Below are 12,723 nucleotides of genomic sequence, written 5' to 3' on the forward strand. Positions count from 1 at the left end.
TCTCTTACTGGGTGACCTCAAACTGGTTGTTTCCCCTCTCTGTGCCTCAGTTCCCAAGTGAGGACAGAATTAGCTGCATGATCACTATGGATCCTCCCACCAGATCATTCTCCTATTCATCTGTACTCCATCGTCACCCCAACTCCCACTCATGATGGTTGCTGTATTGGCCTCTGGAGGCTCCATGAGAACCTGGTCATAGTCTTGGCAGAAAGGCTTCTGCACGTCCATCCATTTCAGCTCAAGCATCCTAAGTGACCTTTGGGTCGGAAATCTATCTGCTCATCCTGGACAGGGTTATTTTCTTTGGAATCTCTCTGGATGGCCCTGGAACCAGCACTTGCTTCTGTGTGTAGCCTCCCATCCTGTCACCACCATATAAAGGCCACCAACACCTAGCAGAATCCCAGGAGACCGTGCAGAGGAGCAAGGATTTACGAACATCCTCCTCCAAACCTGTGAGTGATGGGCTTCCCCCTACCCCCAATGGCACTCCACATGGAGATCTTCAGAATATTTTGGGAGCAAGAGGCAGAAGGATGGGGCCACTTGGATTCACTAATATTTTGAATATAGCATATTAAGAGATATATTATGTTAGGAGAAGTGTCAAACTGATGAACAACGTAGGGTCGTGACATGGTGCCCATTTATTTGCCCATACTTTTATTCAGCAAATATTTATTTATTGTACTTCCTAGACCCAGGTTTTTACTGGGGGCTGGAGAGTCTACAGTAAAGTAAGTTGTAGTCCTTCTCCTAAGGAGTTCACAGCCTGGTGGGAAAGGTAGATAAGTCATCACTAACTGACACCTAGAACTCTGAAAAGAAGACAAAGACAGTAGGATGGTGTGGTGGGACACCCTAACCTCAACTTTGGGAAGAGAAGGGGCCCAGAGTGAGCTTCACAGAAGGCATGACATATTCCTGAAGCTGGAGAGTCAGTAGGAAATGACTTAGGCAAAATTGCAGAGACGAGGAAAGATGTTCCAGGTAGAGGAGCCAGCATACGTAAAGGACCTTCGTGTGAAGAGCATAGACTTGGAGATAACTGTGACTTTTCAAATTTTAGCTCTTCTACTCACTGGCTGTGTGCCTCTGGGCAAGTTGCTCTAGCTTTCTGACCTGAGTTCATCTGTAAAACAGAAGTTAGCCATATCTATCTTAAAGGAATGTGAAGTGTAAGAATGATAGGTGCTTATCAAAGATTTCTTTTGTCTCTGGGTAATTCTCACTTCTGTTCCTCCTATGACTGTCCAGGTGTCAAGACAAGATGCTTCAGCTTTGGAAACTTGTTCTCTTATGCGGCCTGCTCACTGGGACCTCAGCGTCTCTCCTTGGAAATCTTGGCGACGACCTGAATAATGTTGTGGACAAACTGAAACCTGTTGTTGAGAAAGGACTTGAGACCGTTGACAATACACTTGAATGTGAGTCAACAAGAGGGATGATCAGTGGCACCTAGGAGCTTGCCTCCTGAATACTGTGCCTGCATTACCAGAGGCTGCCACCAGGGGTTGCTGTTTAAGGGTGGTTTACTGAAAAAAGGGGGCTGTTCAGTTCCTGCTTCATTCATTCATTATTTTTCTAGGAACAAGCAATGCTGAAATGAATATCCTTTTACACATTATATTATGGCAAATTTTCCTAATATGTGCATAGGATAAATTCCTAAAAAGTTCCAAAGGTATGCACATTTTAAAATATAGGAGATGTTGACAAATCCCCTACACTAACCTTCTCTCCAGAAGTCTTGGAAGAGTGCCTTCTTTTTACTCCCTTGACAGCACTTGTGTGGGCAACTTAAATGTTTTGGTGATTCCATAGATAAAAGATTGTAACTCATTTCACTTTGCATTTCTCCAGTTATGAAAGAATTCACTCATTTTTTTCATATTTTATTAACTATTTACATATTTTGGCATAAATATTTTGTTCATATTCATAGAATATTCTTCTGCTAGGTTGTTCAATTTTCTTATTGATTTGTATTAATTCATTGAAAATTAGCCATACCTCAGTCTAGTAGCCTTAGAGCTACCTAGCTTTCTATTTAATCATGTCTCGTTTTTATTCTGATTTCTTAAGAGAATTTGGTTTTCTTTTCATTTTCTTGAAACATTAACAGCACACTGACAAACATTCTTTATAGGAGGAAGTAAATGCTATAAATGGCTACCATTCAAACCTTGTCAGGGCTTAGGCAACCTCCAAAGATATAGAAAGGATCCACTCTCTAATTTCACTGCTGGGAAAACTGAGTTCAGAAACAGAAGTGTCTGGATCAAGGTCACCTAGTGAATTATAGGACCAAATATACTTTTATTGAAATTGGTAGTCTCCACTTGCACCATCATAACTAGGTAGATACTGTCCATTGCAGAGCCAAGTTGCAGAACTATAATTACATGGCTTCTCTTGTATACCTTTTTGTTTTTCCTTGGATTAATAATTGTCTTGTTTCTCACTTGATTTATTTCCTATTGCATAGCCTTAATTCTTTTTATATGCACCATTCTACATCTGCTATGACTATCTAATCCCTCTTTTCTCTGGAGCCCTCCCATTAGAACACTTTGTTTTCCTGTTCCTGTATGAATTATTGCTATCTGAGCCTACTGCAAAGCTGTCATTCTGGGACTCCCATTTGTCACTTTTGAGTTGGAGCCATACTTTTTCCTTCTAGATTTTCCATTTCTTAGTTTATTCTCTCATTTTGTTTGACCTAGTTTTTTAAACTCGTGTGAACATCTCATTTAGAGCAATAGACCTCTTCTCAAGTCACCACTAGAAGCTGCTGTACAATCAACATCAATTGCCTGGTTAGTTGAGTGATAACTTTGTTTACGAGTGATGAGTATATATTAGTATGAAGGCAGCATGGAAGGAACAAGGGCTCTCCAGACTCATGACTTCAGGCACATTTCCCTTTTTTTAAGATTTTATTTATTCATGAGAGACATAGAGAGAAAGGCAGAGACCTAGGCAGAAGGAGAAGCAGGCTCTATGCAGGTAGCCTGATGTGGGACTCGATCCTGGGACTGGGATCATGCCCTGAGCAGACACTCAACCACTGAGCCACCCAGGCGTCCCCTTTAGGCACATTTCTTAACCTTTTGATCCTTTATCTCCTCATTTAAAAATGCAGATAATAACAATATCTATCTCATTTGGGTAGTTATGAAGAGTAAATGAAATAACAGGCAAATAGTCTTACCTAGTGCCTGGTGCAGAGTCACTGCTCCGTAAGTGATGCATGACACTAAATGACCATCGTTTTTGTTAGCTGTTCTTCAAAAACTGAAGGCTGACTGGAAGATAATTCAGAAATCCAAGGCTTGGCATCTGGCTGAGGAAAAGGTGCAGGAAGTGAAGAACTTGGTGAATGATGCTCTTTCTAAGATTGTTCCAGCTAAGGATGACACTTTGGGGTAAGTTGATGTTTCAGGGTGGAGATCTTTGCTCCAAGAAAAGGGAACACCCATCTTTGGGGAGGTGAGTTTAAGGTCAAAGACAGAAAGGTAGCTAAACCTTGTTCCTCCCCACAGAATCAAGGTGGTCTGAGGCCAAGTTCATCAGAGCTTGAGCAAATTAGAAGCAGGACTGCAGGGCCAATCTGGGCATCTCATGGATTTAGGCTTCCATGTTGCATAATTTTAGGATCAGGGCAAGGATCCTCTTAATCCTTAACTCCACCTGTTTGCTGGTGCCTGAGGTCCCTTTTCCAAGGAGCATGACTTTCTTCACCAAATATAGCTGAGGATAAAAGTCAGAATCTCCTCAGGAGAGAGAAAACTGGAGTTCATACCACATAGCTGGCTCTACACATGGGGTTTTGGAGTCAAACAGTTCTGGGTTCAAATTCAACTCTGACACTTATTCCTCCCTGGAACCTTTGTGGGAAATTACATCTGCCTGAGCCTCAGTATGCCATGTCATAACATGGAGAGGACCAAACCTCTGAACAGGGCTATTGTGAAGGCCAGAGAAGGTAAGGTTGGTGAGGCCCAAATGTTCAGCATGATGCTGGTGTAGAGAGGTGTTCAGCACATGGCTGTCATGTGGAATAACAAAGGGAAATTGTGGTTTTTGCACAGATTGAACATCATTAACTCCCGCATCCTGAAAATCAAAGCTGAACTGACTCTTGATGGTGAAGGCCTTAACATAAGGATCCCCGTTGTTGCCAATGTCACCCTGGCCCTGTGAGTATGCATTAGGGTCTGGGATTTGGGAGAGGAAGTGCACCATGGCCAATGGATCTCCAAACTGGAATCAGGCACTTCTCCATGCTACTGTGTGGCGTTGGGCCTCAGTCTTCTAATTTGTAAATGAAGTGGACTTTCCAGCTCTAAAATCTGAAGTAAATGTTCTAATGAACTTTGGCCAGAACAAAGTCTCTTTTAAAACAATCCCCTATTAAATATTTCTGAAATCATAACATTTATCTAATTATAAAATTTGAAAAACTGAGAAGGCATGAGCATTTATAACTCTTTGGCAAAATTTCCACCAGCATTATTTTGTCTCTTGAGATTCTCTTGAAAAAAGCAGTGATCATTATGGCTAAACACACATAGTAGTGTGCAGTATATAGTGAAGGACATGTGGGAAATTATGATTTTAAATTATTTTAATTATTTTAAAAGAGAGAGATAGGAAAAATGAGCATATGTGGAAGAAGACAAATTGAAGACACGGAGATTCCATCATTCATTAGCCATGAGATCTCAGGATGGTTACTTAACCTCTCTGTATCAGTTTCCCCATTTTGAAAATAAAGATAATAATAGTAATTTTACCTCATGGTATCACTGTAATGATGAAATGAATTAATCCAGGAAAAAAATATGTTTTTTTAAAGATTTATTTATTTTTAGAGAGCAAAGAGAGAGGAGGGGGAGGATCAGAGGAAGAGGGAGAGAGAATCTTAAGCAGAGTCCTCACTGAGCAAGGAGCCTGACGTAGAGCTCAATCTCAGGACCCTGAAATCATGACCTGAGCCAAAATCAAGTCAAACTCTTATCTCACTGGGCCCCCCCAGGCACGCCCAAAAACTGCTTTTTAGAAATGCCTAACATAGGAGCACTTGGGTGGCTCAGTGCTTGAACATCTGCCTTTGGCTCAGGTCATGATCCTAGAGTCCTGGGATTGAGTCTGGCATCAGGTTCCCCACAGGGAGCCTGCTTCTCCCTCTGCCTATGTCTCTGCCTCTCTCTGTGTGTCTCTCATGAATAAATATTTTTTTAAAATGCCTAGCATATAATTTGCCCTCAATAAATGTTAACTATTATTATTATTTTCATTATTAGAGTGGTGCTATATAAAACTGTCATATGAACCAAATCTGTGGCCAGGTGAAGAAGCCCTTAATGTAAATGTTAATCGCATTAGGAATATAGACAGTGCTGACATTATCCATAGACATCTTGGAGAGTAAATATTCATACTGGTGGAAGAACCCCAGTGGGCCTTCTAGACCTCTGTTCACTGGGAATCTTATTTCCTCCAGGCCTCTCATTGACCGGGTGGTCAACCTGAAGGTCTCTTTGGACCTCGTGACTAGCGTCAGACTTGCAACTAATGCCCAGACTGGTGCCGTCACAGTGATCGTGGGAAAATGCAGCAGTGATGAAGACAGCATCTCACTCACCGTGCTGGACAGGTAAGGCCCATCCATCTCAGCAGAGCTGGGCTCTCAGAGGAGTTGAGGACCCCTAGCTTCAGCCTTATTCCTATACCCACGAAGTGGCACCCTGTGGCGAGAAAGAGTTTAGGCTCTGGAGTCAGACAGACCCTGGTTCAAATACCAACTCGATGCTGACTTACCACTTTGTGACCTAGTTAGCCCCTCTGAGTCTCAGTTTACTCATCTGTAAACTGAAAGTCACAATAATGCCTCCTCATTGGTTGTTGACCATATGAGAAAATATGAGTGCTTAGCACACAGCCTGGCACACATTAAGCCCTCAGTGATGATAATATCCATGCTGACTGTCTTCTTGTTCTTTCCATTCCTGAGACAGGAGTGTTGGCCTCTGATCACTTTGCAGTTCTGTCAGAATTCCGATTCCTGCTGTTAGAAGCTCTGTTGTTAGGTGCATGCACATTTAGGATTCTTACTTCTTCTTGAAAAAGTGACCCCTTTATCATTATACCTTTCAATAATAATAATAATAATAATAATAATAATAATAAATTGTATTTTCCTTCCTGCCTCCATGTGGGAGAGGGAAGAGAAGTAAATGCTCACCGTGGGCTCTAATTTCTGGGATTGTCCCCAGAGAGTCCTCCATTCACTGGAAAGTTCCTGAAATGAGATCTTGAAAACCGAATCCTCTCCATTTAAATCACTGATCCCTGTTAATCCACAAAATCTACTTCTTAACCTGTATGCTTGAAAGAGCAGATTTGGTGGAGGAAGAGGGTCGAGGGAGGAAGGGCTTGGTGGCTGTTGGAGGAGAATTATCTGGAAATTGAGGGCTGGGGCAGGTTAGCGTTGAGGCAAACAAGGCTGGGGTCTGTGCTCTCAGCCCTGAGGGCCTTGAGCAGAGGTCATTCCACCCGACCCCTTCAAGGGATTTGATCACAGTTTGCAAGGATCCCCCCAAACCGAAGAAAAACTCCACTACCTGATGTTATTTGGGAAGGCTGGGGTGCAAACTGATAGCGCTGAGCCCTGCTGGATCCTGCCTTGTCTGCAGTCCCAGGGAATTCCTCCTGCTGCTCTGGGTCTCAATGTCCACATCTGTGAAATGGCACCCCTCTCTGCTGCTCCACGTCCGCTCACGCCAAGCACTCCCCATGACTGTCTTAGCTCAGTCGGATCTGGCTCCGGACTTGCTCACTCTGCTCCAGACACACTGGCCTTTGCTCCAGGTCTCCAACAAGCTCTTTCTCACCTCTAGACCTGTGCCCACGTTGATCTGACCTTCTAGAAAAACCTTTTCCCCTCCACCTGCACTTATTTCTCAACTTTCAGGTTCTCCCTCAAAATAATCTACTCTTGCCCTTCAGAGTACTTGTTACAAGCTGTCATTCTATTTTTTTCAAAGATTTTATTTATTTATTTGAGAGAAAGAGAATGAGGGGCGGGGAGGGGCAGAGGGAGAAGGAGAAGCAGACTTCCTGCTGAGCAGGGAGCCCAATGCGGGACTGATCCCAGGACCCTGGAATCGTGACCTGAGCCGAAGGCAGATGTTTAACCAACTGAGCCACCCAGGTGCCCATTATTCTATATTTAATTCTATGTTTACTTCAGTCTTTCAGCCAAAAATGCTTGAGCATCTGTTATGTACCAGATAGGCTCTGAGCTCTGGAGAATTTATTGGTGACAACAGACAAGGAGTTTTCCTTGTTTTCCTGGAGTTTATTGTCCTGAGGAAAAGGTAAACAGACAAGCGTCCAGTCCATCAGTAAAGAGCCCTCAAGGAAAATGTCAGGTTACAATGAGCCCTCAGCAGAGCAGTGCACGTAACAGGACCGAATGATAGAAAGCCCTCCCTTAGGCAAGCAGACAAGGAGGGCTGCCCTGAGGAGGTGCCAGTCATGCTGGGAGCTGAAGCGAAGGAGCCCGCCATAGCAAGACTTGTTTCATGTTTAGGCACCAGGTTAGGAGCTGCTTGGGCTTTGCTCATCCCCATGTCCTCAGCATAGCTTGATGCCTGGCATGCAGGCAGTGATCTGTGGATGTGTCAAATGAAAGAGTGGGGTCTTAAGGTTGAAGTGAGCCTCTGGACAGAAGTGTGGTGCCCCTGAATAGAGGCTCTGCCTGTGGTTAGAAAGTCACTGCACTACTCCTGGGTTTACCTCATTTCAAGGTGGTCCACCATCTCCTACCCTCTCCCCACCCCACTGTGTGGCAGCTCTGCCCCCTTAACTGGGCTTTATCAGTTGCCTGTCTTTTCCAGCCACAATGGTCTGATCGAGAAGGCCGCGAACACCGTGAGCAGCTTCCTGACAAAGACCCTGTCCCGCCTGATAGAGAAGGATGTGAGTCCCCCTCTCCTTGGGGCCCAGAGACATGCCTGGGGGTGAGGGGGAGGAAAGGGAGGCAGGTATGCCATTCACAGGTATGCCCTAACTGTACTCTCTGGCACCTTTTCTTCTGGGGTGCAAACTTCTCATTGGGCTGTCAGCTAGAACCTGTGCCCCTTTACTCAGCCTGTGGAGAAGGAGAGAGGAGCGGGGGGGGGGGTGGGAGGGGACGGCTGACATGAGCTGAAATCACTGGGTCCCAAGCTTGGTCCATTCACCATATCTACCTGCCCGTAATATGCCTTTTTAGCTAATGCGTTCCTCCTTTAAACAACATGATTTTACTTAAACTTATTTAAAAACATTAATTTTAAAAAGAAAACTGTATCTCCACCATAATTAGAAATTAATATCACTTATGTAATTAATTTTAAAAATATAGAGACCTATAAAATCAGTATTTTCATCTGTGCATCATACAAAACCATATGTACTATGTGTCCAAAGTTCCAGAGATTCTGAATCAGTCATTCTGGAAGGGGGCTGAGAATCTGGGTTTATGAAAGAAAAACCCTCTAGGTGGTTCTGTCATTCATTGAACTGGAGGAGTCTCACTACTCAAAATATGGTCCTCTGACCAGTAGCAAGGGTGCCTCACCCGGGAGCTGGTTAGAAATGCAGCCACTCTGTGCTGCGCCCTCCTACCCACCCCCAGACCTGCTGAATCAGAATTTGCATTTTAATGAGATCCTCAGGGAATTGTACACACACATTGTGAGAAACTCTGCTCTATGGTTCCCAGGGCCCCCTTTGATTCCTTAAAATTCCAGGGTTCCAAAGTTCAAGGTTTCTAAGAGTGTAGGCTTCTGAGATGTTAACACTCTAGATTCTCAAGGTTCTAGGATTCCAATGTTCTAAGGATTTAGAATTCTGGCCTCCTATGGTTCTCTAGTTTTGGGCTTCTAGATTTCTATTGTTCTGAGATCTTGGTAGGTGGCTGGCAGTTTGATCCCAGCTGATAATGATCTGTCCTCCTTCCTGCTCTGGCCCTCCTCTCCTTCCCTCCCTCACTCATTCTCTCTCTCTCTCTCCCTCCCCCCAGGTGTGCCCACTGATCCATACCTTACTCTCCAACCTGGATGGGCATATTATTCAGGACATCATTGGTAAATCACAGCCTGGGGACCGGGGGTGGAAAGGGGCTTTCCCTCTGCAGCCTCCCAAGACCAAGCATGAGCCCTGTGCCCACCCACAGCAGGGGTGGTCAGGGGGCTCTGGAGAAGCAGGAAGACCCAGCATCTGAGCAAGCTGGGAGAGTGTGGCCAAACTGAGGGAGTTCCAGGCCTCTGTGAGCTCTCTACCATCACCGCTCTTTAAACCCGCAGAATCTGCCTGGCAGAATGATGTGAGAAAGATGAGCCAGATCTGGGTTCAAATCCTGGCTTTGCTATTTAGCAACTGGGGGGTTTTGTTCAAGTGGCTGCGCCTCTCTGAGCCTGTTTCCTTCTGGGTGAACCAAGATTTTAAACACTGGAAGGTGATGAGTGGATTAAAAGAAGGAACATAGAGTCTAATATCCAGTAGGCATTACTAGTAAACACCTGCCCTTCCCTCTCCCTCTTTACGAAAAGCTATGGTTCCTCCTCCAGCCATGGTGGGGACTTTCTTTGGCCTTTGGTCTCTAGGCAAGGCTGAGGTTGCTAGGGATGCTGGAGCAATGGAAGTGGAGTAAATGAAGGTGTCAGGGTCCTGGAGGCGGCCCTTCTATGGAAAGAGCCACAGGTCGGTTTCTTGGGCCATCACTCTACTCCAGCTTTGCATACACCTTCCCATTGGATCCTTGTGACAACACTGTGGCCTGGGAATTGTCGTTATATACATTTTACAGATGAACAAACTGAGGCTCAGAGAGGTGGGCTGACATACCCGAGGTCCCATGCCTGTTAGACTGACCCATTGGAGAGTGGCAGCCATTGGGATCTGGTTTCTACTGGAGACCGAGACCTGCTATTCATTTTGTTCCTTCAGATAAATTTCAGAAGGAAGACCACGTGCCTAATGCTGCCTGAAGAGAGAGATGAGGAGGACTGCTGGTGAGGCCCACCTGAAGGTAAGGGGTGGCTCTGTACTCCATAAGAGGTTGAGGCCCCTCTATGCTTGGCTTCTCTTTCCTTTTCAGCAGCAGGCTGAGCCCCCTCATCTTGGTCATAGACTGAACTGTGACTCTGGTCTGATCCTGGTCATACTCTGTACCCTAAGCCTTATTCACTCACTCAGACTGTGAGCCTGGATCCTGCTTACAAACTGAGCTTTGACCTCAGTTATTTACTGAGCAAGAACATCGGTCGCAGACCGAGCCATGACCTTGATCTCAGACCATGATCCTGACCCCGACCCATGATACTGAGCCCTGAACCCTGGCTCCTGTCTTGGCCTCTGATCAGTCTTTTCACATCTGCCACTGTTCATAATGGATCGTTAAGGAGAATATGGGGAGGAGGATAGGTCAGTGCCAGGTGCCAGAGACACACCCCAAACCACAGTGCCAGCCCCTTCTCCAAAGCCTTAGACTCTGCAGGATATTGTAGAAAAGAGTTCAGGCAGCAGTGTCTGGTGGCTGGCAGGTATCCACAACAATCCCTTGTGGTCTCATTCCAGATCGGTTCCAGTGGCTCAATGGTGTCCCTTATAGCATTTCCATCCGGGCAGATGCAGCCACCTTCCAACCAGAGTGACAGCCTGAGCGCAGCCAGAAGCCCTCCCAGATACTCCTCCTCGCAGTAGGAACGGCTCACCACCCTCCATCCCCTGCAATAAAAAACCATTTCTGCACCCTCCTGTGTGGCACATTTTATTCCCTCCATTGGGATGAGGGGTCAGGCAATTAGGGCGGTAGAGACCAGGGTGGGAGCTGGAAGGGACATCTGGAACTATCCAGCTTGTTTTACAAATGGGGACACCGATGCACAGAGAAAGCAAGAGACCACCCAGGGTCACATCTCCTTGGTTTATCCATTCATGTGCCCAGCAGGCATTTAGTGAGTGTCTACTCTGGGCCGGGCAGGCAGTGAGAACGGGACAGTCACATTTTGGGTAACCCCACCCAGTGCTCTTCTCCCTTCCCTTCTACTCTGAGAGGCCTTGTGGAGAATGGGGAACACCTGGTCTGTGGGATCAGGAGTATAGTGCAGAGGGACATAGGGTCAAGGCCCTAGGCTGCATCCCAGCCCGTCCCTCTGAAGGGCTAGGGTTCCAATGAAACGGAGATCCATTTAAGCAGCACCTGTGAGCAGACTCTTAGTCTCTAGACGCAGAGCTCACTCCAACTCCTATCACCAGCCCTGAGAGCCTGTACGCCCACCTGCCGAGCTGCATTGAAGGCCCTGTCTGCCTGGTGAAGCCAAGTGCCTTGAGGGTGCTCAACTATCCCACGGAGACCACCTCTTCTCTCTGGCCAATGCCCCTCCATCCACACCCTAGAACTCAGCTCACCCCAGGTTGTGCCAGGCCATGGTCAAGACAGCACCACTCTGCTTCTGTTAATACCACCACCATCATGGAGAGCTGCCTTTGCAGGCACACATGACCTCACCAATTCCTATGCTTGTCCCTATTTACCAGATGAGGAAACTAAGGCTCATAGAGGCAAAGTGACTTATCAAGGTCACACAGTGAGCAAGTGGCAAAGTCAGGATTTGAACACATAATTATGAGAGCCTTTGCTCAGAGAGGTGACATCCCGTCGCCCACATATTTTGCCTCTCCGGCCCCCAGCAGGCACTGCTTTTCCTCTGCTGAGAACAGATGAGAACCTCTCCAGGCTGTTCTTCCTCCCTTTAGGCAGGGCCCAGTCTCCTCTTTGTCCTACAGGGAGGAGGTTGCCACCCCTTCTATAAAGGCCTTCCCTCTGAAGAAGGCTGCCTCACCTCAGGGGACCCTTGAGCCCTTGGAGTGGCCTGGAGAGGCTGTGGGCCAGCTCTCCTGAGCAATCCTGTGAAGACCTCAGTTCAGGTTGTGGGGGAGGGGCTGCTGGGCACTGGGTGAGTGGGGATGGGGTTGGGGACCCGGGAGGCACATCTAAGCACTATACAGCCTCTGCCACTCTCCAGCCCTAAAATCATGAGCTGGTTCCTTAGTCTCTGGGAATCTCAGTTTTCTTATCTGTCAAATGGAATTAGCAAAACAAGCCTCCCTTGCTGAGCTGTTGTGAGGGTGGGAGGTGTTCGTTCAACTGGGGCCTGACCGCTAGTGAGCGCGATGAGCGTCCCTTCTATAGCTGAAAGTGCTGTTATAACCATACCCCTGTGTTTGTTGATTGATGAAAGCCCTGATGTGGTAGAGAGAACCACAGTCCCCAGAGATCTTGGGTTTTCACCCTGTGTTTATGGCAAGAAGGCCAATGGTCCCCCAGAGATCATTCTTCTCTTCCCCACCAGGTTTTAGCTGGGCACATGGCCCCCCAGCCAGAGACTACAGTTCCCAGCTTCCCTTGCAGTAGCCATGTGACTAAGATCTGGCCAATGGCAAATCAGCAGAAGTGAGGCGGCAAATTCTACTTTGCACTTTAAGAGAAAAAGGCACCTCACCGGCTCAGTCTACAGAGCCTGCGACTCTTCATCTTGGGGTTGTGAGTTCAGGCCTCACACTGGGCATTGCGCTTACTTAAAGACAGAAGGGGGCATTCTGTCCACTTCCTCCTGAGCTCTCTTGTCTCAAGTTAGAAACAGAAGCAGGTGGAACACCTGC

At 46.4% G+C, this 12,723-nt stretch overlaps 1 protein-coding gene across 2 annotated transcripts; it reads left to right on the plus strand.

The window, feature by feature from the left end:
- The first annotated feature begins 358 nt into the window (after positions 1-358).
- On the plus strand, positions 359-10,809 carry BPIFA2 (BPI fold containing family A member 2). 2 transcript variants are annotated; one of them, XM_072799758.1, is made up of 10 exons: positions 359-458; positions 1,261-1,430; positions 3,287-3,431; positions 4,098-4,205; positions 5,513-5,665; positions 7,911-7,992; positions 9,080-9,143; positions 9,663-9,759; positions 10,006-10,087; positions 10,636-10,809. In XM_072799758.1, the coding sequence occupies exons 2-8, from the start codon at positions 1,274-1,276 to the stop codon at positions 9,707-9,709; spliced, it is 756 nt and encodes a 251-aa protein (XP_072655859.1). In that variant the 5' UTR covers positions 359-458; positions 1,261-1,273; the 3' UTR covers positions 9,710-9,759; positions 10,006-10,087; positions 10,636-10,809. The 2 variants fall into 2 exon arrangements, with proteins under 2 accessions (XP_072655859.1, XP_072655860.1); XM_072799759.1 differs by lacking the exon at positions 9,663-9,759.
- Positions 10,810-12,723: the final 1,914 nt, after the last annotated feature.

This window comes from Canis lupus, chromosome 26, assembly GCF_048164855.1.
Source record: "Canis lupus baileyi chromosome 26, mCanLup2.hap1, whole genome shotgun sequence".
Lineage (NCBI taxonomy): Eukaryota > Metazoa > Chordata > Mammalia > Carnivora > Canidae > Canis > Canis lupus.

What these genes read in the sequence shown, in the direction of transcription:
- BPIFA2 (XM_072799758.1), top strand. Translation starts at nt 1,274, where the DNA reads ATGCTTCAGCTTTGGAAACTTGTTCTCTTATGCGGCCTGCTCACTGGG. An exon ending in GCTAAGGATGACACTTTGGG is followed by an intron (nt 3,432 to 4,097) that starts GTAAGTTGATGT and finishes GTTTTTGCACAG; the next exon opens with ATTGAACATCATTAACTCCC. An exon ending in GCCAATGTCACCCTGGCCCT is followed by an intron (nt 4,206 to 5,512) that starts GTGAGTATGCAT and finishes TATTTCCTCCAG; the next exon opens with GCCTCTCATTGACCGGGTGG.